A 26560-nucleotide genomic window follows, 5' to 3' on the forward strand; every position below is an offset into this window, starting at 1 on the left:
TGTTCCTTGCCTACCAGCCAAGAACGCTCTGCTCGTGACCATTTCAACCCAGCAGGGCTAGATTAGTAGAGACAAGCCCCTGATTTTGATGACAGCAACGGGGTCATGGACTGTGCATCGGAGGCTTCGAACGACGGTTCCTGCAGAAGGGTCCATCAATCTAGTTCGCAAGGAGAAACGTCGTGTACGTTTTCTGCGCGTCACGCACTTTATTGCTAGCAAAACTTGGCGCGTAGGCGGAGCGTCGAGAACAGCCCCGAACGACGGTGGATCAATGTTCCCATCCGTCGCGCGGCGTGTCTTGTCTTCGCTGTTCCTGGGACGAGCCAAGGTCTCTTTTGGACAAGGTCAGGAACAAGCCGAGCTGAAGCTAGGTATTGCCGGAACTCCCTAGAGGGGGCGATCCTCATGAAATCGCATCCTGTCCTCCCACGTGTCGCAGGCATGGGGAAATGAAGAGCATGGACCAGCTCAAGGCGGTGCAGACTTCAGTTCAGCCACAATCCCCCGCTGCTTTGGCAGCCTTTGTTCTATGCGGCGGATTCTGTGAGCTGCGTCTTTACATTCGACATGCTTGAAGGCAAGCCGCCCTGTAATGGCGTTGGCATCCGGTCCCAAGTCATTGTCAGGCCTGTCTGCACGCGGGCGGCTAAGACCCCTTTTCTGCTGACAGCGCGGCCAGGCGGCCGCGCCTGACCGACAGCGTCGAATCCGCGTCTGATGCGGCCAGATCTTGACGTAGACGTGCCACGGCGACCAGACTTTTGATTTGGAGGCTCGACAAGTCCAGTTGCGGGTATCTATAGTTGAACTTACACAAGGGAGATGGCGACAGAATGCGTGTCGAAGAGGGTCGAAGGGCGCATACTTTCAAGAACGGACTTGCGCCCCTCGTAGACTCGCAGTTTGGTGACACAGAGAAGATCGGCAGCGAATCGGCAGTGAAGCGGTCTCACATCGACTAGACTAGGAGAGCACGGGATCCTTGGCGATGTACCGCTGGCGGGTTCAGCTGGATGATGAAAGGTTCCAGAAATCTGGCAACCGGTGTCAACTTTGAGACTTAGGCGCAGGCATTATGCTTCGCGAACAACAATCCCTTAATAACGCGTACGGGCCGCAGCGAGGGCCGTCGGGAGGCTCAGCGTCCCAAGGCCGGTACTGTGTATCCGTATGGGTTACTCAAGGGTACTGCAGATATTTGAATTGATTTCCAGTTTTTGGTCAGGAAATTTATATCCCGTCCGATGATACAATCGACACCTGTACTCGTGTATATCGTTTGAAACCAAACAAGCCCGCTGAAGACATCGGATGTGATGAACGGATAGCGCGGTCGTAAAAGTTGATGATGACGAGTTGCTGTGTGGCTTGGAGCATCGCAGGGTTCAAGAGGTCCGTTCCACCCTCCAATGTCCGCGTCCGAAGCCGAAGAGAGGCGACAATCATGGGGAAACGGGGTCAGGGATACGGATTGAAGGATGTAGGAATTCCTGGATGGGCCGGGGACCACCGTAGCACGCGCCCGAGTCGATATCTTGTTTTTCTTTTTGGCTTCCCCTATTCCACATCCCGCTCAACCGCTCTCCGAACGGGCATGTGGGCCTTCTTGATGCGGTCAAGCGCGACCCTGCTCCTGAAATTGGTCCCTGTCGTTGTCTCTGGGGTGCAGACACTGACAATGTCAAATTCAAAAACGAAGTTGACAGAGGCACACCGGAGGGAAAAAAGGAGGGGTGGTGCTCTCTGACATGCCACTCGTTTGTTGTTGACGATGGCGCCGATTTTTACGAGCACACGGGCCGCCGACAGGCTCATCAATGCTGATTTAGGTCGGGAAGCCGATCAAATCAGGTGTGCATGAACCTTCAAGTTGCGCTGTCACAAACGCAGACACTCCGAACGGTGAGCCAAGTTGGCGCAAGACGGTTACACTGCTTGTCTAGTGAAGGAGCCGTGAGGCTAAGAGTCGCGAGCGACTGACACGGTGTCATCTTGCTGTGCGTTTGACAGGCTGTCTCGATTTCGAATGCCTTTCTTCTTTCTGCAGCATTTGCAGACGCAGGACTGCAATGTGCAGCTGAAAAAAGCAGTGGTTTCAAGCCTGCCTGCGCCTCCTGGATGCATGAACGATGGGCGTCATGCCGGTTTCTGCTCCTGTCTGGTCGGTACTTTTCTCGAACAGAAAAGCACTAAGAATGATAGTAAGAGTATGACAGGGACGATTCCCGACCTCGGTCCTTGGATCTGGCCCACTCAGCTCCGATGTTATTTGTTTTGCGGTTCGTCCATCCGTTCTTTTAAAAGAAAGGAAGCCATATGCCCGGCGTCGTCCAGTGCGGTGTGGCATCCCGAGTCTGTAGGCAGTGGTTCCATCAGGCTTCTAGAGTTCGTTGCGAGGAAACCTATTTTAGTCTTTCCTTCTTTCTTGATCACGAATATGGCAGGTCTCGGTCGGAAAGGTAGATGCTTAGATGGATGCGAAGGGCGAGCAAGAAGCCGAAGCTGAACGGGTCAAGGCCAGTCCGTTCCGCATGTCTAGGATGACTATGTGAGAATATGTTGCAGGTGCCGCCACCAACAATGCAGCCAGCGTTGGTGGATGATCCTGACACTACCAGAGATGGAGACGAGGTCTGGTGAGGGTTCGTTAGGTTTCTGGAACCCGATTCTTCTTCTTGTACGTAGGTTTCCCAGTCCATCCGGCGGCTAGGTAAGTTGAGCTGTAAGGCAAAGTATCACAGGACGGATGCAAGGCAAGGTAGGCGGTCCCTCGCTTTGGAATCGAGCGAAACGGTACCTCGACGTCGTCCGTAGACAGGGCTTGTTCACCCCCTTTCCAACCCAAAGATGGGAAGTTGCAGTTGCAGGCATCTGCAGTTATATTCGGCCCAAATTGTCCCTGCATTTGCATCGAGACTGGACGCACGATGAGGCAAGCTGGTGAAGTCGGCACAGCTCGGCGAGTTTGATGGGAAGGAGCGCGCACGGGATAGTCTGTTCGTGAGAGATGATGCGCGACCAATTGAATAGACGATTGACAATGAATGACTAGTCAGGTCTCGAGCGGCTTGTGAAGGAGATTTCGAGCTCAACTGAGCTGGATGGAGCGAACCCAACCGAATGGGATATCCAGGCTGCCTGGAACTCCCGCAGCTGTGGCAGCTCACGCAAATTCGAAGGTGTAACCGTGCAAGGGCGAATCTTCGTGGACCTTGGGGTTCGAAGTGGTGTGCAGATATCTGACCCGATGGCCAAGAGTCCGAGGCGACGAGGATTGGTATGTAGCGGCAAGAGGCGAGCAGTCTCAAATGGGGCGAGTACGTACATGGTCGATGATTTGTAGCGTCGGTATTTCATCACTGCGGTATCTTGCTCGAGGACGAAAGTCCAAAACGACATTTGAGCGTAATCTGTAGATGCTAGACAGAGGTGAACTTCGGTACGTACCGCGGCGAACGCTCTACGGCTACCTAAGCTGCGATACCTATACCTAACCGCACTTCTGTCTGGTGAGGAAGATACGGGGTCAAAGGTAGGCAGGTGCATTTCATCCTCAACTTCCAGGTTAGAAATCGTGAGGATACGTACCTCTACTTGATATCACGGAAGGTGTCAAGGTGAGTTGAGGACAGGTCGAGGAAGGGGTGACTGTGGGATAACCCCCGCCACTTCCATCGTCAGCCCAAGGATTGAACTGAACTTGGGTGCTTGGGAAGGGAAGGCTCACGGCTCACGCAAGTGCGCGCAGGCGCAGGCAGGTGCAGGTGCGGCAACCATCTTTGGAGGAGAGAAGGAAGCGATGGAACCCCTGCAGAATTCTCAAACAGATTTCTGGCGTTACAGCGAAGCGGGAGTCGCGGGACCAGTCATCGTCGTCCCATCCCACACTTTGATTTTTTTTCTGTCTGTTTCCAAGGTTCTTGTTGGTGGGGTCGCGTTCTTGTTCACATCTGCTTCGGGAGGTGATGGTCCTTTATTTTCTGTATCGTGTATCATGTATCATGTATCCGTACGGATAATACAGATACCTCCATTGTCAAGTCCCATATCAACCGACCCATGGAGATTTGTTTTGTTGAATTTCCAGTTAGCAGAAGATGGGCGGGCATGAGAAACACTGCAATATGCCCACGTTACACGCCCGTAGTATCCAGTCTCACCACAAGAGACAATTGCTCCAGATTTGGATTTTCGAAGCGACTTACATGAACTCTGACAGATTGCCACTTGTACCTATCCTTTCTGCAGACAAGAAGCGATAAATACTCACCCTCCGTACTGCTTCGCATCTTGTAACCTTTCCCCCTGAGCCTGAGTAGCCTCCTTTCACCGTTCAGAAGACCGCTGTGATCTCCAAACGTCTTGATGTCATGATACAGACGTGTAATCAAACTGGCAATTCCGAGAACTCTCCAGGTAGGGAGTCTAGGTTGTGTCCTGCTGGACCCGTCGCCCGTTGCATGTTGCGCGTTGCTAGTTGGGCAGCAGAGCAAAAGTTGTAACTTCCATTATCGCTTGGTTCGGTTGGTACGCCCGCTGGCGGACTCGGCGAGGCTCCATTGGGCTTTGATGATTTCCCTGCTACCTTACTGGAGTTGGTAGGTGGCCGGCGACTGAGTGCCCGTTTGTACTCTGGGATGTCGCGCTTTCCTAGGTATCTTTGCCTTAAACAACCATGTACTCCGGTACGTATCTACCTTAGGTAGTTTCTGCCCGCTCGCCCACTTCGCCTGAAGCCAGGAACCGCTCCGCATCGCGCGCACGAGGCAAGGGGTCCGTTCCCCACCCTCCATTCTTAGCGACCCCATCTCCTCCCTCATCCCAAGGTGGTGGTGGTGAGTGAGTGTATGTACCTTCTTAAGTACCGACTGGCTCTCTGTCACTCTCATACGATACGTAGGCTTACATAGTAGGTTGTCGGAGGCAGTCGTTCATGCTCACATTTCATCCCACTCTCATACGTATCGGTAGGTACACGTACCACACCACAAACTCACTCTCACTCTCATCAACTCTCACTCGGACACACGTAGCTCGCGCTTATGAATTTAGCAGTCTGTTCGCGCACATCAATCTCTTATGGCACTCAACGCGCTTTTCGCGTCTTCCTCTTCAAGACTATTCAATAATACCCATTACGTACGGATACCTCACCTTCATCCCACTTACCTAGGAAGGAATACGTACCGAACCGAACCAGGGACTCCCCCGTCCTCATCGTCCCGGATCAGGTCCAACTTTCACGTTCAGGCAGACCGGCCGCTCTGCTCTCGTTCCCACGAGCCATCAGTGGTCACGCATCACACCCCCATCCATCCTTTCCATCCATCCACTTTGCTCATCCAACCTTGACCCTCCAATAAAGCCAATCCCACCGTTTTGTGCAACCTCTCCGCTGCACCTACGGCCAGTCTACCTGTTCAATTACGAGTCTGAGTACGTATCCATATGAATACCTTAGGTTGCCTAGGTAGGTACGCAGTGTGGCAGTCGAGTGAACTCTGGCTGTCTCTCATCGCACCCGCAACAAGCCTGGCAGATGGCGGCAATGGAGGGCAATAAGGTACAGATACCGATGCTCGTTGATCGCTCACTCGGTGTCCGTGCCATGTGCCTTGTGCCTGTCCATCTGCTGGCCCTAAGTGATCCATGCCCCTTTATTCGCAACCCATCCTATCCATCCGTACCTTAATCTCTCCGTATGCACCGCGGCGACCAACTGTACGTACCCTTTACCTGGATATGGCCAGGAACTGAGGACACAGCCTTTTTTTTTGCTCTCACGCTCTCTGCCCTCTCTGACCGTGGTCCCCTCTTCCTCCTCTGCCTCATTCTCTCTGGCACCGCTCACCCCCCCCCCCCCCCCCGTCCGTCAGACTCTTGTCCAACTTTGCTGCTTGTCCCTCCTTTTGCACGTTCTGAACCGCTGCCCTACGCAGTCCTACCTCGCTGTACTCTGTGTACCATCCCCTCCTTTCTACTTGAGCGACAAGGCCTATCTCTCTGTGTCCCCCCAAAGAGAATTGGCCCCCGGTCCTCATTCCACCCACACGGAACCACCATACACACACATTCATACACACTCAACCTCTCACACTACTCTTCTTCTTCTACTCAACTCTGCTCTGCTTTTTTAACCCTATCCCTCTCGCTCCTTTCTTTGCTTCTTGCAAACAGCAGTGAGAAACCTCTGCCATCCCGCAGCGTTGCGCCCCAGCGAAAACATATCCCAAACGAACGGGCTCATCACGTTTCTCAACCAGACGCACCAAACCAAGCACAACCCTTCCCCCCCCGATTATCTGACTGGATCTGGAACCTCGCCGCTCCTAGGCTCGATTTTAATTTGATCACCGCTGTCCACACATTTGCGGCCGCGCCTGCCAAAGCTAAAACAGCGCCCTTATTTGTCGCGCCGCCCTATCAGCTGGGCCAAAAGCAATATCCATCGGCCTGCCCCCCGACGAAGTTTCCGCTCGAAACACCACAAAAAACCAACACCACATTCTCGAAGTCTGCCATCTTGGGTTCTTTGACACCGACTGAAATCACTTCGCAGCCTCTTGTGCACTCAACTCAATCATTGTCTCGAGGCGTTCGCTGGACGACATCCCAATTGTGCCCGCACACACACCAATATACACTCACTAATCCACCATTCAATCACACTCTAACCGACCCAGTTCCCGCACGACACGCACGACTCGATTCCACCCAGTTTCCCGCTGCAGTTCCCCTCCCAAAAACTGCCACGCCCCCTCCACCACCTCTTCGCAGTCACGCTCACGAACCGTTCTTCCTTTTCGAGTCGCAAGGGCCTGGCAACGATAGCTGCATTCCTGGATCAATCGGAAGAACTCCTCCCTCTCACGCTGGATTCCAAGAGTCGCTTTCCCAATCGCCAACCTCGCAGCTGCACCGCAACATCGCCGTTCAGCCACCCACCGATCCACCAGCGTCGGCCGTCGTAACCTCTTCGTAGGCGACGTCGAGACCCCGTTCATTCAAGGGGTTCTCTTAGGCGACCTGCCTACTTCGCGCAAACATCACCTGAGGTCATCGCCAACATGTCCGTCATGCTTCAAACACCATCTCGAGCTTCTACCGCCTCCTCCTCCTCCTTCCAACCCCTTTCCCGCCAAAACACCATGTCTTCTTACGATGGATCGCGGTCCGCCCGCCAGTCCAAGCGTTACTCCATGTCCGCGCTGTACATGTCCATGTCAGCGAACGAGACTGATCTGGAGATTGAGGATGACTTGGCCAAAGGTAAGCTCTGCAACCTCCGCAGTTTTCTTGCCCTTTTGCCCTACTGACGATGGATTTTACAGCCCAGAAGATTCTCAGAGAGCTCAAGTCCAAGATCTCTTCGCAGTCCAAAAAGAACTTCGTCCTCGAAAAGGATGTACGATATCTTGATTCACGAATCGCCCTCCTCATCCAGAACCGAATGGCTCTTGAGGAACAGAACGAAGTCGCGAGCCACTTGGAAGACGCGACGGATATGCAAGAAGGCGCCTTTCCTAACGACGACAAGACGCAAAAGTATGGCAACTTGATGTTCTTGTTGCAATCCGAGCCGAGGCATATCGCACATCTCTGCCGTCTGGTGTCAATGTCGGAAATCGACTCTCTGCTGCAGACGGTCATGTTCACCATCTACGGAAACCAGTACGAGAGTCGCGAAGAACATCTGCTCTTGACTATGTTCCAGGTTCGTGACCTGTGACTAAATTGCGCGATGTCGCAAGCTGACTCTTGACCCACTAGTCTGTTCTGACCTACCAATTCGACAATACCCCCGAATATTCTTCGCTCCTGCGTGCGAACACCCCCGTCTCGAGAATGATGACCACGTATACGCGGAGAGGACCAGGACAGAGCTTTCTCAAGTCAGTTCTCGCTGATAGAATCAACAGTCTGATCGAGTTGAAGGATCTCGACCTGGAGATCAACCCCCTCAAGGTCTACGAGCGCATGATTGAGCAAATTGAGGAGGACACTGGCAGTCTGCCTGCATCGCTTCCCAAGGGCGTTACTGCTGAGCAGGCTGCGGAGAACCCCCAAGTTCAAGCCATCATCGAGCCACGTCTGACGATGCTCACCGAGATTGCTAATGGCTTCTTGACAACCATCATTGACGGACTCGACGAAGCGCCGTACGGTATTCGGTGGATTTGCAAACAGATTCGCAGCTTGACGAAGCGCAAGTACCCTGATGCCAATGATCAGGTTATTTGCACTCTTATCGGCGGATTCTTCTTCTTGCGGTTCATCAACCCGGCCATCGTGACACCAAAGTCATACATGCTCATTGACGGTCAGCCGGCTGATCGCCCGAGAAGAACGCTGACTTTGATTGCAAAGATGCTACAAAATCTTGCTAACAAGCCCTCCTACGCCAAGGAGCCATACATGGCAAAGCTGCAGCCCTTCATCTACCAGAACAAGGAGCGTATCAACAAATTCATGCTTGACTTGTGTGAAGTTGGCGACTTTTATGAGAGCTTGGAAATGGATAACTACGTCGCACTCTCGAAGAAGGATTTGGAACTGTCCATCACCCTGAACGAAATCTATGCCATGCATGGCCTGATCGAGAAGCACAACGGAGAGCTCTGCAAGGATGACAACTCGCACTTGGGCATCATCATGTCCGAGCTAGGAGGCGCGCCCCCACAGGTTCCTCGCAAGGAGAACCGCGCCATCAACCTCCCCCTCTTTAGCCGATGGGAAACAGCGATCGACGACTTGACAGCGGCGCTCGACATCACGCAAGAGGAAGTGTACTTTATGGAAGCCAAGTCCGTCTTTGTGCAAATCATGCGATCGATCCCATCCAACAGCAGCGTCGCACGAAGACCTCTGCGACTCGAGCGGATTGCCGACGCCGCAGCTACGAGCCGAAACGACGCCGTCATGGTCCGTAAAGGTATCAGAGCGATGGAGCTGCTCTCACAGCTGCAGGAACTGAAAGTCATTGATAAGAGCGATCAATTCGGCCTGCTGCGTGACGAAGTCGAGCAGGAACTGCAACACCTTGGATCGCTCAAGGATGGAGTCATTCAAGAGACTGGCAAATTGGAAGAAGTCTACAAGACCATTCGCGACCACAACAACTATCTCGTTGGCCAATTGGAGACGTACAAGAGCTACCTGCACAACGTGCGTTCGCAAAGCGAGGGAACCAAGCGCAAGCAGCAGAAGCAACAGGTCCTCGGGCCTTACAAATTCACTCACCAGCAGCTGGAGAAGGAGGGTGTTATTCAAAAGAGCAACGTCCCGGACAACCGGAGGGCCAACATTTACTTCAACTTTACCAGCCCTCTGCCGGGAACCTTTGTTATCTCTCTCCACTACAAGGGTACGTTACCTCGATTGGCCATTGCGCAACTTTTACTGACTCTTGTACAGGACGCAACCGCGGTCTTCTTGAACTGGATCTCAAGCTTGACGACCTGCTTGAGATGCAGAAAGACGGCCAGGACGACCTAGATCTGGAGTACGTCCAGTTCAACGTCACCAAGGTTCTCACTTTGTTGAACAAGCGATTTGCGAGAAAGAAGGGGTGGTAAACGCCACCACTTGCCCTCTCAACTCTCAACTGTACAACTTTTCCTCCCAGAGATACCCTCGACTGGCTTTTCTTCGAATTAGGCGTTCTCGGCATCTCTTTGAATCCTGATACCACGACGTTTTCGTCTTTATCGTCGCACCGCCTCCTATTTCCATCCTCGCAACCGTCTGCATCAATGCGTTGCCAGCTTCCCACCCTTATGAACGCCTCCTTGCTACGGCCGCCCTTAATTCATTTCTCGACCATCTCGTTCATCCATACGCATACCGGCGTTATTATACCTGTCTCTTTCGTATTCGCCTAGATCTGTGTCTGCGTGCTCAAGACTATGAGCAGCTTTCTCTGGACTGGGTCACGTACAAGATTATCACCGTGGATATATGGGAACTTGGTTTTTGTCCGGCCTTGCGCGCCACATCATATCGGCGAATAGGCGGTACGGCTTGGAGTCTTCTTTTTTTACACCCGCTCGATATACCTGCTACGTCATTTTTAATTCTCTTGTTCGGCGGCCGGCACCAGGAAATTCATGGTTCATGCTGCCTTTTGCAACTTTGCTTGTCCTTTTTTTGGTCCTCATTTGTCTCTTTTCGATCCACACGTCCTGATGCGCAACGACGGCGCAAGTTGTATTCGGCTGGTCCGGCGACTCTCTTGGTTTTATGTCCTGTCCCCCTTTGCACTTCATGTCTGAAATGATACGGTAGAGAAGATGGACGAGAAAGAAATGGAATGAAGGTAGATGATTCTCTCAAAACTTGGTCTCTCTCCGTGATGACGTAGAGTGATATGTTTCCCTTGTGAAAATTTGTCGATGATGAGGTGACGATCTCGTACGAGGGGAAGAATTGACTTCCGCGACCGAGGTTTGGAAAAGGGGGTGTAGGATGGGGTTCACTTTAGTTTGAGCGACGATTTGACAGTTCGTCGCCCCTGTGTCTCGTCTCGATTTTCTGCTCTGTTTCTGTTCCTACAACGAAGGTTTCTATTGACTTTCTGAGTTCCTCTTCACAGACAGACCGCGTTCGTTGCAAGAGCAGAAGTCTCGTGTCTCTCTGCTGTGGCTTTGAGTTTTCGAATCGGATATACTTCATCCGATGACTTTTGTCATCCGAGATGGGATGGATTGGTAGGTGAGTACAGTAACGGTTGAGGCGGAGGAGGGGGGAAGGGGGGATGACATGAGCCTGTCTGCCACGTTGTCCTGTGGTCGCGCTGCGCCTTTGCGTTTGGGCTGTTTGGTTCTTTTTTTCCCCCGGTTCGTGTTTCGAGTTTTGGTGGTGTCGAGGGCGTTGGTATAGGGGCGGTGGTATATATGACCGAAGTGTGTGTGTCCTGTGTTTGAGAGGTCTTGGTTGTAGGGTGGGGTGAGGAGGGGTGCCGGGTACGGTTTGCCGGGCCCTTTGGGTCTGTCTTGCTGGTTGTGCTTTTTCTAGGTTGGGAGGGACAGCCAGGTAGGGTGTGCTGTCTATAGGGGAAGGGGAGGGGAGGGGGACGAGGGGGTATGGAAAGGTGACGATGGTTTTCTTTGGTCGATTGGGTTTGGTTGGCGTGTTACAGCCTTGTGGAGAGGGGGTGGTGGTGTTTGGGGGCGGCGGTGGTTGAGTTGGTGAGATGAGATGAGGCTGAGGTCGGAAAATTTGGTGAGCTTTTGTTGAGTTGGGTGGACGAGTTTGCTTGTGAAGGGGGCTGGAGATGGGGGAAGAGTGGGTGGCTTCTCTTACATTGTGAATGACGAAGATTGTGACAAGGAGGTCGCATGTGTTCAATGAGTTGAATGAGCTTGAGCTCAAGGGCAAGGGTGTCTTTGGAAACATGAGGGTTTACAGTGGGCTCTGGAAAATGAGAGCTGCGTTGCTGAAGATGAGCTGGCCACTGGCTTAGAGGTGTCATGATATTAGGCATGGACGATGGGATTCCGGCTCAGGAATTCGGGATGTGCAGGAGGCGGACTGCTTCTGGTCTCACGAGTACATTCACGATGGAGCATCAGATGACGTCGGAAGTGAAGTGGACCTCACGGAAGATGTCAAAATAGTGAGCGAGGTTTGACGAATTCTCACCAGGACGGCGTCAAGTTGAAGTCAGAATCTGTACATTTGGATGCTGGCTTGAGAGTGAGAGCTTGGAGGGTCAGTGAGATGTCCTCGGGTTAGTTATGTTACTATTTTGACACAGGTGCCGTTGGTAAACTCAAAGCTGAAGAATGTGTACATGAGTGATAGCCAGGGAGGATTCAATTCTTCGTAGCAGGCGTTGTCTTCGCAGAGATAGCTCTGAACATTGTGATTGAAGATTGCACCATCATTGAAGCTCCCACAGATCAGATCAACTGCAAACCGGCGAATAATCTTCTTGGTGTATCACGGCGTGATGATCAAAGAGAAGATAATCAGAACATGTGCCTGGAAAAAACCAAGGTTTCTGACCAGTTGCAACATCTGCACTATACGACAGAGCAACTGAGTCTTTCACATGCGACGGGAAACATGTCTTGATCATCACCGGAAGATAGGCGGTCAAGTACTTTTGGATCCCTTTGCCAGTTCGTCAGATCACTCGCGAAACAGCCACCACCAGTGCTTCTTGCATACCTATCATACTAGGACTGGGACTGAGCGCGTAGGTGAGAAGCCTGGCTATACGCGGAGATGTTTTCCTATGCATCCTCCACATTCACAGCCAAGTCGAAAGTAGAAATAAGGGGGGAACCCAGCAATCATATTCGAAAACTGTAGGATGTGTCTATCACCATATTGAACTTTCACTCATCTTGTGAAATAAAGGCCGGGTGTCTGTAAATCATTCCTGTTGATTTGATCAACTTGTCTCAAAAACTTCAGGTAGAGTCGATCTGATGCATCGACGTCACATCCCGAAGCTAATATACGATACGAGATTGGTAGAGCATAGCAATTCCTAACGAGACACGATCTCTGCCCGAGAACAGAAGGTGCCCTTAACTTGGTCTCATGGTCAAATGATAGGAAGATGTTTCCTTTCGCGTTGCCGACAGACGACTTCGATCTGGGACTTGCTTTGCAAGAAGGCTGTGCAGCTTGGTCGTGGGAACTTTGTGGTTGAGTTGGGTTGAGAATGCAATGAAGACTCCGCTGTCCACGACGGGGCTTTGCATGCAGGGGTTGAGGCGGCAAACTTGCCGGAACGGTCTTCAGAGCTCGAGATGGGTTAATGTTGCAGTGAAGCTTTCGCCCCCTTCACCTCCGAGGTCAGGCTTTGAGTGTAGGAGCTGAAGTGCTAAAGTGGAAAATCGTCTTGAGAGCTTTAAGGGGAGCCAAAATTGCAGTGAAGTGTAGGGGAGGGTGGGAAATATGTTTTCAGGGAATCAGTTGACAAAGTAAGCAATCTTCTCGAGAGCTCGGGGTGGGCTAACATTGCAGTGAAGCTCTTGTGTACACTCCAGTTTTTACCTTCGAAGGCTATGCATGCAGATGCAGGGGTTGAGGTGCTCCAATCAGCGTACACGCTCATCGCCAGCTCTCATCCAAAATACTGACATGGTAGATACTGACATGGTCTTTCGATATTTGGGTGGTACGGGAGAGCTAGAAGAGAAAGAGACTGCAACGAGGTGTGGTCACGAGCTGCATTTTGTGTCTTGAAGGCTTTCGTGGTCGGACGTAGCTTCAGCGTTGAGGTGGCTTATGGTTCTCGTCTACAGCATGCTCTGAAGTAATTGCGTATGATGGAGAGCTCTGAGACTGTAATTTGCCATGGCGAAGATTCAAAGCGCTCGGAAGCAGGTGATTAGAAACAAGACGGGCTGTCTTGACAGACACCGCGGTGGTATAATGGTATAAGTGCCCACGACCGACTTGAGGACCCAAAAGTCCGAGCGGCTGGCAGCGCTCATGGCGACAATATCTCCAACGTCGTCAGAATCGCTGGAGGTAGACGAGGCATGAAGAGGATGGCCGCATGGAATCAGCAAGGCAAATCATCGTTTCGTAGCGGGAGTCCCCCTATAAGCCTTCTCTGGTCACGTCAGCGACCTTCATCGCTTTGCTCATGCGTTCGTCGACTTGACATTGAAATATCAGTGTCAGAAATAGACGGACCGACAAGTGCTTGTTCACCTTGCCTATCAGCCGTCTTGAAGACCTTCTGTTAGATTGACTACACAGCTACTGCGAGAGGTCAGATGCCTATCGGACCTATGCCTATCGCCCAGCCTAGTCGTTATATCGTTGCCATCATCACGGGTGCTTGGATTGGAATCAAGCTCATCCATGCTGTGTGGCTGCTTCGATCCCATAGCCTATGCTACGAACCAGCGTGTGGCAGCATGACTTCAGTGTTTCTGATTACGATTGGTAAGTTCAAGTCGAATGGTTCGCATTATCAAACGTGGCGGGTCAAGTCGAAGACGCGGCGGAAAAGAGCCGACAGGTCGGTTCGTGATGAAATAGGATGGGATGAGATGGGATGGGCAGACGAATGTGGCATGATACACCTTACCACATTAGACGCTGATGGACAGCCGTGCTCGCTGTGAATCACCAGCATTGCCACTTGGAGGAGGCAAGTTGGTTGTGTTTGTAGGCTAGTGTTTCGGCAATGGACGGTGTGTGTCCAAATCGTCGTAGGTGGTCAACTTGAACGTCGGCGACTATCATAGTGTCGTTTTCTGTCGGCGACCACGCATCGGCTTGCGAGGCCGCATGAAGTGAAGCGTTGCATTCGGCGGGGGATGTTAGTATCGTCGATGGATGGTAGTATTTGTTTCAGAACATGAGCGATTGGGGATGTCGCAAGATATGATTAATGCCTAGACTATACTCGTCACCCTCGATTTCGATAGAATATCCCGGTGGGCACATAAACACTCGCAAATTAACATATATATATATATATATATATCATTATCCCCCCGTTCTCACCGAAAATTACCGAGCCCGGTGAAGAGACTTAAGCTTGTTTCGAGCACGTCAACTGTCACTTACAACGCCACGCCCACCCCAGCCGCTTCCCACGCGGGCCAACCCGCAAATTCTCCCCCACCTCCCAATCCGTAGACGCTTGCCAGACAAACTTCACCAAGGGGGTGGGAATGGCAGGACAAAGTTGCCTATCTAATGATTCACTGATAGGGAAACGATGTCCGACAATCACTGAATCGGTCACTCTCTCTCTTTCTCTCCTTGAAAAGCATTCCCATAATAGGGGAGTTAGTTCCCTTGGGGTGGTAGCATTGACTTAATCTCGCAATGCTCCACACCAGGAACCCAGCAAAGCAAAAAGTCCTATCCGTACCCATTATCCGCATCATAAAGAGAGAGAAAGACGCACATGCCAACGCAGAAAAAAGAAGGGGGAGAAATCTTGAAAGTATGCCCTTTTTAGCCTAAGTGCCAGAAAGGGTGACATTCGTTGGATACATTCTAGAAAAGAAGGACGGAAAAGGAACCCAACCCAAAGCAAATCAAATCTCGATAAGCCGGACCCCTTTTTTTTCTTCTAAATCCTGCGTGCAACTTCAAAGTTCCTCGAGGTAACTATACCATTTTGCAAATATGGCTGCGCATACCGAGAGCGCGCAGCTAGCCAGTCGGCTCGATGGATTGGTCATGGTCATCCCGGACCTGCGCCGGATGGTCAGCCACTGGCCGTCTGGAAAGAATGCTCATGCCTCCGAGGTTGAGGGGTTGATTTGCAAACTACTGGGGCAGAGGTGAGTTTGTCCGATATGAAGATGGAATGATTTCGGTATGCTGACATACTACAGCGATGCGTCACCGAAAGACAAGGCTAATGTCCTGGAAGCAAATCCGGCTCTCTTGGCGTCATGGTAAGATATCCTTAAAAACAGTTAAAGGAGAATAAAAGAAAAACAGCACTTGCTGATAAGTGGTGTGTAACGTTAGCCTCTGGCCGAATGTAACAAGAGAGAGACTTGGCACCTTGACGCTCATGGTGCTCTGGCAGGGCAGACTCGATGACCATATCGAAAGCCTCGAGTACAAGAGCGCGGAAAAGGCCAAAAACTTCCGCAACAAGGCCAAGGATTACATTGCGCAGTATCTCCAGCTTTCCGAGGGGCCCAAGGAGGCGTCAACGAACCCCGTCATTGCGGGGTTCCAGCCGGTTGCCAAAGTCATTTGCCAGCAGTACGACCGAGGTCAGTTTTTCTCGTATCTGGGTGTAGCAGCGATATCTGAGGACTGATTCCTTCGGGTGGTGGGCAGATCAGCGGAGAAGGTTAAGGGTTAGTCTATTCGAGTACATTGACTCGACCGTGCAAGAGATGCGGTACATCCAGAGCGGACACGCGCCGACGACTTTATCGTATGAGAAGCTTCGCAAGAAGACAGGGGGCGCTGGCCCTCTGTGCGCCTTGGTAGAGTAAGAAAGAACATGAGGGTATCTCTCTGAGAAAGTAGGATTTCTGCTGACGAAGGTAGGTTCGCCTCTGGATCAGAGTGGCCGGCGCACGTCGTCAACTCGCAGCCGTATAAGATGATCCTGGAGTCGGTCAGCATTATCATTGGCCTGTCAGTTTCCCCCCTCTGATATACCCCGAAATGGAGATGTCCAGAAGCTGATGGGGTACTTTTCTGGAAATAGGACGAATGACTTGCTCTCGCTGAATAAAGAGCTGGTAAGTAGATTCGTCGTGGTGGTGCTGCGTGAGCGGGAGGAACTAATCATTCGAGCAGCGGAAAGGCCGGACTCTCAACGCGGTGCCGGTGCGGTACTGGAATGGCAAAGACGGCAGTGACTTGGAGAGTGCTGTCGGAGAAGTCGTAGAAGAGATTGACAAGGCGGTTAAGCAGCTCGACGTCTGCGAGCGAAGATTGATCAACCAGAACCTGGCGGATGCGGACGCGATTCAGGAGGTGACTGCGACGCTCAAGACGATTTGCACTGGCAACTTGACTTGGAGGTTTGCGACCTCGGATCACCCTCTCTAAAACTTGCGCGTTACTGACAATGGGAACAGTCTTGAGTCAAAACGGTATAACGTAGGTCCTCCGGACGCCGACGGAAGTCTGAGGCAGGAATTGAGGGCTCCCGATGCATGAGATAGAGGGCATTGGGAGGAACGGAGACGGTAACGGACGATGATAAACGGATAAAGTGGTTATGAGAGGTAGAAGTATTAGGTGGGCGGCAACGCCGCGAGTAGAACGCCCGTAATGATGAATGATACCCCCCCATTAGGCTTTGATCTCAACGGTCAATTGACGTTCCAATTGCGTAGGGTGCTTGCTGATTGTGTGGTTATCAAGCCCCCGAGTCCTAAAGCCAGCCGATTGGGAAAAGGACCCGAGGACCTTGAGAGACAGCGCCATAAAAGCAAGTATCACGGAAAAAGAAAGCAGATGTTGACGAGATGCAGACGTTATTGGTGGCGTGCATGACAAGTCAAGTTTGCGTTGCAGCGCCCCGGGGCTTGTGAACAAATACGGTGGACCAGCACGACCGCGCCAGAAGGATTTTAGCCTCTTAACATCTTGGTATTATTACACACCTAGTAGTGTTCCCTACACAGAACTTCACTAAATTTGGCTATGGATACAGTACCTTAGGTAAGTAGGTACAAAATGATTGTCTCACAGGGGGAAGAGGGCCGGACGCAGGGGGGACGTTTGCCATTGGACGTTGGTCTGATGTCATGGCAATTTGCGAGCTCAGCCAAGCAAATGTCTCAATTGGCGCGGGCAGTGGCAGTGGGCGCGGCCCCTCTCAAGCTTTCAGCTCCAGGGCAGCGTCTGGGGAAAAGACCAAAGCTCCCCCCCAAGCTCTTGTCCCCAGGAAAACGGAAAGCTCCCAACACAAACACATATTATCCAGCCTCGCGCCCTCGTCATTGAGCTTAAGCATCTACCAAACTTTCCACACTCACACCGCATCAGCTTCATCCTCAAAACGCGTACCTAGCTACTCACAGACACAACAATGGCTTTCCGCTTCGCCGCAAGAAGACTCGCCCTCACCCGCTCCGCCGTGCCGGCGCGTGCCTTCCACTCGACGCCCGCCGCCTTCGTCAAGGTTGGCGACGCCGTGCCCGAGGTCGACCTCGTCGAGAACTCGCCCGGTAATAAGGTCAACCTCGCCGAGGAGTTTGGCAAGGTCACCAATGGACTCATCATTGGCGTGCCCGCCGCCTTCTCCCCCGCGTGCTCCGCGAGCCACATCCCTTCGTACATCAACCACCCGAAGCTCAAGGAGGCCGGACCCGTCTTTGTCGTCTCCGTCAACGACCCCTTTGTGTAGGTTTCCCTCTCCGGGACCTTGACGCCTTTGGAGGATTGGAAGCCTCATTGAGGCTTCAGAGCAAGGATTTGTGGAAAGAAAGCGATTGATACTGACGACCGAGTAGCATGAAGGCCTGGGGTGACCAATTGGACCCCGCCGCCCAGACTGGAGTATGTTGCCATACCCTCTCCCCCCTTGCCTTGCGCCGAGGCAGCGTTGGCATGCTAACATTATGAAAGATTCGATTCCTGGGAGACCCGTCTGGCGAGTTCACCAGAGCGTTCGACGTCGACTTTGACAGCAAGGCCATCTTCGGCAACGACCGCAGCAAGCGCTATACCCTCGTGATCGAGAACGGAAAGGTCAAGGAGGCCCACGTTGAGCCCGATAACATTGGTACCGCAGGTAAGATTTCGAGGACCCGTAACACGCCTTATGAGAACTAGCTGACAGTGCGAACAGTTTCCCTGGCCGACAAGGTCTTGGGTTGAGAAGACATGGACTCGGAGTCGCGATGTTGCAAAGATTTACAAGAAAAAGAACCTCGAAGGCCACTTGGACTAGGTAGCTGCAGTTTGAAAGAAGATGCAATATGCATCGCGAATACCAGCTTGAATTCAAAGACAAACCCAAAAGACGTGTCTCCGAATCCGAACCCCTGACTGACAGCACTGAGAAGGAATGGTGTTTCACGTATCGGCCTAGGGGGTCCACAAAGAAATCGAATGCTTCTTTCGTCTGCTTAGAAAGCTATCATGTCAGACACGATATGAGTACCTGAGGTAATTGACAATGATGAGACTATCGCATTTGTCAGGCTTGCAACACCGAAGCTCAAGGAAACCTCGGGGCCAAAGTTGGCCGAGCCGGGGGCACTTGTGGACACCCGACATGCACCCGATGACCGGCGACATCGGAGCCACTTGGTGCCGGGCCGCTCCCGCCTGACAAATGCAGGGGCAAATAACGTGAGAATGCGACGTCGTTATCGATAAGGATGAATGACTAAGAGAAAGCGAGGGGCAGTTCCGTCAGGTTCCGCACTGCTTATCGAGCGACAAACACTGAGTCTTGACTCTAGGTGACACTCTCGAGGGTGGTGGTGGCGCTCAGGGCAGCTCTGTGAGTCGTCCACCGTCATGCCATGCATCAAGCCCAAAGCCAAAGACCACCCTTTCGCTTCTAGGTATCCGTATACCTGGCCTACTCCTGAGTCCCTCATCGCCCAACTCCGGACTGTCCCAGAGGCAAGGACCAAATTGTGAGTGCCAAAGGTCCATGGAGTCACCTGCACGCCGTCAAACACAATCACTGGCCAACGACTATTGCAATGACACTGGCACGGGGCTGCATCTGGCCCCCGGGGAGTTTGAGAACTGGTCTCCTCCCCGGCGGGATTGGAGAGACTAAGGTACTTTATCGAGTCGTGTGCCTGAAGCCCGCCTCTTTCATCAGTGCCTGATCAATTTCCCTAGGCTTGTATCCGTGGATGTAAAGATAGCGCTGGAAGCGCAAAATAGAAGCATCTCTACCCTTGTGACCATGCTCCCCCTCACTCCTGACCTTCATGGAGGTACTTGGGGTACCTAGGGAAGGTACTCACTCACATTACTCATTTTGGGACTGGATCCCGCCATCATAATCCCAAGGACATAGGAGATGGGTATTGGAACGTAGTGTCGATGGTGTTCATGTTAAACGATTCCCTAGAGTCAGTCAGCCTGTGCAGTGACATTAATACCAAGAGTTGCAAGGGCTGAGCTACCAGAGTGTGTGGTGAGAGTGACTTTGGAAGCGTCCTCCCGTCCCCCTTGGCCCTGCCCCTACACAGTAAGTACCGGTAGTTCACGGTGCAAGCCCGCGCCAGCCCAGCGGGGGGTTTGTCCCCTGCCCTATCGAGGTACTTGACATTTGCCGATGTCGCCCGCTATTCACGAAGTCACTCGGCTTCTTCCCTCCAGTGCATTCTTCCAACCAACACCCCCGACGTCTGAGTTCCGTCATTGGATCCAACAAGTCACTCGGCGGGAAGGAAGTCACTGCCTGGTCCTGACGGTCTATGACTGCCAAACCAAACCATCCGACTCCCTCCCGCTACATACCTTACCTTATCCACCCATTCATCCCACCCACATCCCACACGCTCAGTTGCTCACTCAGGTCGTTCACCTTTCCCGCAACGCATTCCAATCCCACTTTCACATCCACATATCCACGCCCACCACACCCATCACCCATACCTTAGACTACCGCCCTCGCACTCATCTTTGCGGCATTCCTACACCGCAGGCAACCGAGCCAGGTCCTTATTGCCGCCTACCGCTCTGACTGATTTCGCCCGACCTCGAACCCGCCCTTTCTCGGCACAACCACATACTGCGAGCACCTTTGTATAACCTGCCCGGCTCTTCCCAGCCTTTGTACCTGTTTGTTGCCTCAGCCTTGGGCCATCGCAGCCTGCAACTTACCAATCTACCCCTCCACCCATCAAGTGACTCCCATACCGCGACCGGCGCCCAACGCAGGCACTCCTTCTCCCCTCGTTTGGATCTGATCCTCGTTCTCCATCTCCGTCATCTGTGTCTCACCCGCCTATACATTTCAACCCGTTTCCGCCCCCTCGGAAACGCTTCCCTCGCCTCCATCTGCAGTCGGCACCATTCCTCCCACTACGCGGAAGAGAAAGGCCGCTGAGGCGACGATATCCTCCAACAACCAAGACACCGCGACAAAGAAGAGGATCGCCTCGGCTGCTGGACAGGACGCTCCCCCAACCCCCGTCACCACCGCGAGCAACGGCATGGGTTCAGAGGAGGACTTCATGTCGGCTCCCTCGAGCGACGACGAGATCATGCAGGATGACAGCGGCGAGGACATGTCTGGTCCCGATGGTATGTATACACCGCTCAACCGAGTCTCTCCGGCCTCAAAGCCACAGACTGACGTCTTTGATTCCTCCACAGATTTCGATGAAGATGACTTCGAAGACGAGCCCGAGGACCTGGGCATGATCAAAGACTCCGACAACAAAAAGAAGGTGGCCTACGACATCTCATTCAAAGTCTACGAACCAAAGGATATTCAGCGTCAACAGGATGACATGATTGACGAGGTCAACATGATCCTGAACATCCGCAAGGAGGATGTCGCGATATTGCTGCGGCACTTTAGGTGGAACAAAGAACGTTTGATCGAGGACTATATGGACGCTCCCAACAAGGTCTTGGAGGCTGCAGGTCTTGGCTCGAACGTGGCTGGCCCGCCCAAGCTTGAAGCTATTCCGGGTTTCATGTGCGACATTTGCTGCGAAGACGAGGAGGGCCTCCAGACCTTCTCTCTTAAGTGCGGCCACCGATACTGCGTAGACTGCTACCGCCAATACTTGACTCAAAAGATTCGCGAAGAAGGCGAGGCGGCTCGTATCCAGTGTCCGGCCGAGGGCTGCGGCCGCATCATCGATTCAAAGTCCTTGGATCTGCTCGTTGCAGCCGATCTCAACTCCCGATACCACGAGCTGTTAAATCGGACGTACGTGGAGGACAAGGAGATCCTGAAGTGGTGCCCTGCACCCGACTGCCCAAATGCCGTGGAATGCGCCATTAAGAAGAAGGACTTGGACAGAATCGTTCCCACAGTAGCATGCGGTTGCGGTCACCGCTTCTGCTTTGGTTGCATTTTAACTGACCATCAGCCTGCTCCCTGTGAGCTTGTCAAGCGATGGCTGAAGAAATGCGCAGACGATTCGGAGACTGCAAATTGGATATCGGCCAATACCAAGGAGTGCCCCAAGTGCAACTCGACAATCGAGAAGAACGGCGGCTGCAACCACATGACATGCCGAAAGTGCAAGCATGAGTTCTGCTGGATGTGCATGGGCCTATGGTCGGAGCACGGCACGAGCTGGTACAACTGCAATCGTTTCGAGGAAAAGAGTGGTACAGATGCGCGTGATGCCCAGGCCAAGTCCCGCATATCGCTGGAACGCTACCTGCATTACTACAACCGATACGCCAATCACGAACAGTCTGCCAAGCTAGACAAAGACATTTACCATAAGACGGAGAAGAAGATGGTCCAGCTTCAGACAGCCTCGGGCATGTCTTGGATTGAGGTTCAATACCTGAACCAGGCCTCACAAACACTGCAAACTTGCCGGCAGACTCTTAAGTGGACCTACGCCTTCGCATTTTATTTGGCGCGCAACAACTTGACCGAGATTTTTGAAGATAACCAAAAGGACCTTGAGATGGCTGTCGAGGCCTTGTCAGAGATGTTTGAGAAGCCCGTCCAGGAGCTCTGTGACAAGAAGTTGAAAGTCGACATTATGGACAAGACTTCATACTGCAAGAAGCGAAGGATTATCTTGCTTGAAGACACTGCAGACAACCTGGCCAATGGTATGTTCGCAACATGAAGCCGATCGAATAAGAACTGACCGGAATAGGACGTTGGACATTTAACGTAGATCTTCACGGACCTTCACCAGTCGGTGCCACAAGCAGTCGTCGTCAGTAGATCGTGGATGATGCGGCCCCGGTGGAGCGCGAATTCGATGAAGACAGCGACGACGACTTCTTCTACAACGAGCCCTTCCCTGTCGACAATGTGGTGAGGCAGTGGCGGCTGCCGTGGTGAAGGAACACGATTGGCATGGTTCGTGAGGCTCGCGGATCGCTTTTTGGGCTTGGTATGGATGTACACAGAAGCGTGGACTCAGAGGGTCACGCAAAAGATTTGTGGCGTGGGTTTTGAGACGGAAACCTCGGAAGATGAAGGCATTAGACCCAGAAACGGAATCAACATGGGGAAGGATCGGCTGTTGCCTCGGGGTCATCACTTTAGTGTTCCAAGTATGGAACGACTTGGAATTCTTTTTTTCTCCTCTCTCTTTCATAGTAAAGGAAGGCAAGGGAATGACTGCTTGCGCATCATGAGCATTGTGTATGGTATAGGTCTTCAGGTTACATGCCCAGTGTCCCAGGCACGGCGGGCTTCTTCTTTTCTTATCATTGGGCAAAACCACGTCCTTGCCAGTTTTCCATCCCGGATTCCATCTTCTGATATAGATGTGTGAATCATATGAGACGTGTGAGATTTACAATCAGGATAACTTGCAATTCTGTCTGTCTGTTTATGGCCGACGGGTACTGTTTGGTGGTTCCTTGCACGCTCATATGGAAAGGGCTGTAATGAGGTGGGAGTGGGCGCTAGGCGGCTCCCGGTCCGGGCCGAGATTGAACGTATAGCTCTATAGATCCTTCAAAAGACGGACGACCTCACAGCGACAACCCTATAGATAAGAGATGACTGCGAGGGTAGGTTGTGGTAAGTAATGACTTTAACATTGACTCATCAAGCTGTAGGCCGATCACAAGCAGTGGGACACATGTTTCATCAGAAAAAAAGGTCTTCCGGCCATGATGTATTCCCATCATCACTACTTAAAAACTCCATGGTGTCCTAGTAATTACAATGCATACAAGAAACCCTGGCTACCCCGTCTCTCTTGACTTTCCGGCATGCTTCTCATGTTCTGTAGTCCCTTGTAACCGCCGACATGCCAAATTATAATGCATGCTGTATGCCTTCCTGCCTGTACGCCTCGGTGACCTTATCTTGAATAGCGACCATCAAATACCGCCCCTGGTCTGAGTCGGGGGGAGATGGAGAACATGACCGGGTGCCCAGGAAACTCCCCTGGAGGAGACGCGCCCATGGCGCCTCAATGATGCGTGACTCTTAACGCCTGCTTCCAAACTGGATAGAACAAAATAATGACACAAGGTTTGTGGGTATCGCATCGACATGTGTTTAACAATTGCTTCAGTTGTATACAAACCGAGAAAGGTTCAGCGCCTTGGGCACGGAGTCTCCGTCGTCCTTCTGGCCGAGGTCGTGGGCAAAGACATCGTCGTCATTCTCGCCGTCGCTATCGGGGATGATCTGGTCTTCGCTTCCGCACGGCGCGTTCAGAGCCTCCACCTCGGCCAGATCGACTTTGGGCAGAGGCACAAACGACGGGTTGACGGGGAATGACTTGAGTAGCCGGCTCTTCCGGGGACTGCGCTTGGGGCTCCGCTGTATCGTGCTCTTAGTAGGAGACAGGGGCCGCCGGGCAGGCGGGTTCTTGCGCTGGAGGGCACGGGCTCCCATCCGCTGTAGCGGGGTGAGAAGAGGAGTGGCCTTTGACGTGCCAGCTGCAATTGAGCTAGCCGAAAATGTGATCGAGGATGCCGCAGTGGAGGGAGCAGCGGTCGAGGGTGTGAAAGTTGATGAATGCTGGGAGGCAATGGTGCTCGGCGTGTCGGGCTGGCTTGAGGCGGCAGGGCTGGGCTGAGAGCTGAAGGCAAATCGCTGTAATGACGTCCGTTTTATGTCCTTCTCTGGTAGCGACGAGACAGGCTTGCTTGGCTCGACGTCTTCTACTTCGGACAGATCGGTCTGTGGCGTGGCTGATACTTCTCCGTCCTTGCTGAACTGGCTGTCCGTACCGGCAGTTGCTTCCGTACCTGTATCCGTGCTCTGGCTCTCTTCGTAGACCGCGATTGACTTGGGCTTCGGGGCATGCCACCCATCAATGTCAGGGAGATTCAGTAGCGCCTCGTCGATGGAGTCGTCTGAGAATAGGAAACTGTCCTTGTTCTTGTTGGTGGAGCTTCCGTTCTTGGAGAAAAACTTGCTCTTTTGGGATTCCTCAGTTTTCGCTTCGGTAATATCTGTGTCTGCACAGAGACGGACCTTCTTGGGAGGCCGTTGGGAACCGCCTCTCATCAGTGCATCAATGTCGTCTATAGTATTTGTCGCGTCACCGACGGTGATACGACGGGTTCCGTCAGAGCTGCTAGGAGTATGTTGCTGCAGTAAGTCCTGGATGGGCTCGGTCCGTCGTCGTAAGAGGCGAGGGGAGGTATTTGAACGGGCGGTTCGTGTCGGGCGAGAGCTGGTGGTAGGCTGTGATGATGAAGTGCCATCGACATATGGTCTAGGAAGTGGAAAGACTCTGGGTACCAGGCCATTGTGAGTAAGAGCGGCAACTCTCTCTGGGTCGACAGAGAAACAGTTGCGGTCCATTTCACCCATCGGAATACGCTGGTGGCCCTTGAAGTACGAATCAATCGGTTTGGTCGGTTGCCGCGTGCGAGTCGATGATGAAGAGACAGCCGCAAGGGCCTCTGCAGACTGAGAATGTCTTCTCTTCGTATCGGTCTTGGAGCCAGGCATGGGCGCGGGGATGATGGTCTCCTTGGTGATGGGGTTGACATCTCCGAGTGCAATTGCCGTAGCCATGGCCGGCTCGACGTAACCACCAATGAACGGCATATCCTCCACACCCTTGCCTTCCTCTGGTTCTGTTAAACATACCAACCGTTTCGCTTTCGGGCAATAGACTCTTTGGTGGATGAATGTCAGCTCCGCCTGGGCAAACCGAGACATGTAATTCTCTGAAACGCGATGCTTGCCCTCGAACTGGATCATCCGGACCAGTCGATCGATGGTCTTGTACTTGCGAATCATCCGGTAGGCCGTCTTGAGGCCCATATTGTTGATGCCCTCGAGATAGTCGCACCCACTGAGAATGGCCATTCGGCGAAAATCGTCATCCGTCCACCCCGTAAGAGAAACCTCCCGAACCGCACAGAAATCCCTCCGGTTGATCTCGATACAGTTGCCGTACTGGTCAAGTTTCGTGAGGAGCCGCTTGCAACCAAAAACCAAAAGATCCGAGTCCTCCGATAGAATGCCGTTGATGAGGCCTTGGCGTTCGAGGTAAACAAGCTGAGCATCAGCCTCGTACGGTGCGACGACGTACGAGATATTCATCTTTTTCAATTCGTCAATGAGATTGCGAGCCATCTCTGGTGTGACATCAATGGCCTTTTGAAACTCGAGGGCCGCTTGTGATGACTTTCCGGCTCTGAGAAGCTCCATGGCAGACTTCTTGCTCTCTTCACGACGTTTAGCGCGGGATCCCTCGGTGGCGGCTTTGCTGGGAAGGAAATCGCCATCAAAGACAATGTATGGTGTGACGCCGAAATGCTTGAGCATCCTCACCCGGTGCATGGCGAAGTCGACATATCTGAGGCAAGGTTAGGCATACAAACCTTTGGTTGTGTAGCTTGGGAAGCGCGCCATGCACAGCGCACTGCTAGGGCCACTTACTTGCGGGTGGGGTTGCCCTTGGCCAGATCAACAGCGCAGGCAATGGCTCCTCTGTGAAGCCATCCGTAAGCGTCGACGCCGAGCGTCTCACCGGCGAATTTCTTCAACTCCGTTGGCCTGTGGATGGACTTGAGCAACGGAAGCAGGCCTAGGGGTTCTTGGTGAGCAAGGAGGTTCGCCAGGCGGGAAGCAAGGGAGGAAATGTACCTGAGACGCCCATTGTTGATCGCGAGAAGTGTTCGCAGGTCCTCAAAGGTTGGCAAGTCAATATTTCCTGAAGGTTGCCTACGTGTCTCTCCAGTCCGATTCACAGGCCAGAAGCCGGGGTCGTCAAGGGGAGATCAATGCTCAGTCCATTCGTTGAGAGAGAATGACGCGTGGGCAAGTCGTTCGCGTAAGAAGTGGAAGTCGGAACGCCAAGTCAGGTGATCCGGGGGCAAATGTAAACAAAGCACTCGGGCGCTACGTTGACGAGTTCGGAAATGCCACTTGTACGGAGGAAACGCGACGACAGGTTGGAGAACTGGAAGAGGGGAAAAGGCGAGGTCGACAGAAATTCACCACGATGCTGAGATCGGAGGAGCGAAAGTGTGCAGGTGG

At 52.6% G+C, this 26560-nt stretch overlaps 7 protein-coding genes across 7 annotated transcripts; 4 read left to right on the plus strand and 3 right to left on the minus strand.

Moving 5' to 3' along the window:
* Positions 1–530: 530 nt before the first annotated feature.
* CLUP02_06367 (uncharacterized protein) lies at positions 531–1449 on the minus strand (the record flags this gene model as incomplete). Its single annotated transcript, XM_049285367.1, has 2 exons — positions 531–800; positions 1255–1449. 2 exons carry the CDS (start codon positions 1447–1449, stop codon positions 531–533), a joined length of 465 nt encoding a protein of 154 aa, XP_049142510.1.
* A 111-nt stretch (positions 1450–1560) lies between these two features.
* On the minus strand, positions 1561–4757 carry CLUP02_06368 (uncharacterized protein; the record flags this gene model as incomplete). Its single annotated transcript, XM_049285368.1, has 16 exons — positions 1561–1823; positions 1886–2171; positions 2234–2357; positions 2437–2723; positions 2801–2997; positions 3053–3141; positions 3171–3242; positions 3329–3422; positions 3504–3560; positions 3592–3671; positions 3738–3942; positions 4032–4158; positions 4209–4236; positions 4274–4326; positions 4397–4667; positions 4729–4757. The coding sequence occupies 16 exons, from the start codon at positions 4755–4757 to the stop codon at positions 1561–1563; spliced, it is 2262 nt and encodes a 753-aa protein (XP_049142511.1).
* A 2394-nt stretch (positions 4758–7151) lies between these two features.
* Positions 7152–9578, plus strand: CLUP02_06369 (GTPase-activator protein for Ras-like GTPase; the record flags this gene model as incomplete). Its single annotated transcript, XM_049285369.1, has 4 exons — positions 7152–7272; positions 7335–7717; positions 7774–9367; positions 9418–9578. The coding sequence occupies 4 exons, from the start codon at positions 7152–7154 to the stop codon at positions 9576–9578; spliced, it is 2259 nt and encodes a 752-aa protein (XP_049142512.1).
* A 4308-nt stretch (positions 9579–13886) lies between these two features.
* CLUP02_06370 (uncharacterized protein) lies at positions 13887–14872 on the plus strand (the record flags this gene model as incomplete). Its single annotated transcript, XM_049285370.1, has 5 exons — positions 13887–13994; positions 14068–14139; positions 14188–14267; positions 14564–14664; positions 14823–14872. 5 exons carry the CDS (start codon positions 13887–13889, stop codon positions 14870–14872), a joined length of 411 nt encoding a protein of 136 aa, XP_049142513.1.
* A 242-nt stretch (positions 14873–15114) lies between these two features.
* Positions 15115–16623, plus strand: CLUP02_06371 (uncharacterized protein; the record flags this gene model as incomplete). Its single annotated transcript, XM_049285371.1, has 8 exons — positions 15115–15272; positions 15327–15389; positions 15466–15719; positions 15787–15943; positions 16003–16092; positions 16166–16199; positions 16258–16484; positions 16542–16623. 8 exons carry the CDS (start codon positions 15115–15117, stop codon positions 16621–16623), a joined length of 1065 nt encoding a protein of 354 aa, XP_049142514.1.
* Positions 16624–17500: 877 nt separating this feature from the next.
* CLUP02_06372 (IBR domain-containing protein) lies at positions 17501–22435 on the plus strand (the record flags this gene model as incomplete). The annotated part of the gene is made up of 10 exons (XM_049285372.1): positions 17501–17814; positions 17925–17970; positions 18040–18205; positions 18882–18922; positions 19046–19061; positions 20452–20691; positions 20764–21434; positions 21507–22197; positions 22245–22261; positions 22316–22435. 10 exons carry the CDS (start codon positions 17501–17503, stop codon positions 22433–22435), a joined length of 2322 nt encoding a protein of 773 aa, XP_049142515.1.
* A 1188-nt stretch (positions 22436–23623) lies between these two features.
* CLUP02_06373 (uncharacterized protein) lies at positions 23624–26180 on the minus strand (the record flags this gene model as incomplete). Its single annotated transcript, XM_049285373.1, has 3 exons — positions 23624–25877; positions 25961–26108; positions 26168–26180. The coding sequence occupies 3 exons, from the start codon at positions 26178–26180 to the stop codon at positions 23624–23626; spliced, it is 2415 nt and encodes an 804-aa protein (XP_049142516.1).
* Positions 26181–26560: the final 380 nt, after the last annotated feature.

The sequence above is a fragment of the Colletotrichum lupini genome, chromosome 3 (assembly GCF_023278565.1).
Source record: "Colletotrichum lupini chromosome 3, complete sequence".
In the NCBI taxonomy this organism is placed as follows: Eukaryota; Fungi; Ascomycota; class Sordariomycetes; order Glomerellales; family Glomerellaceae; genus Colletotrichum; species Colletotrichum lupini.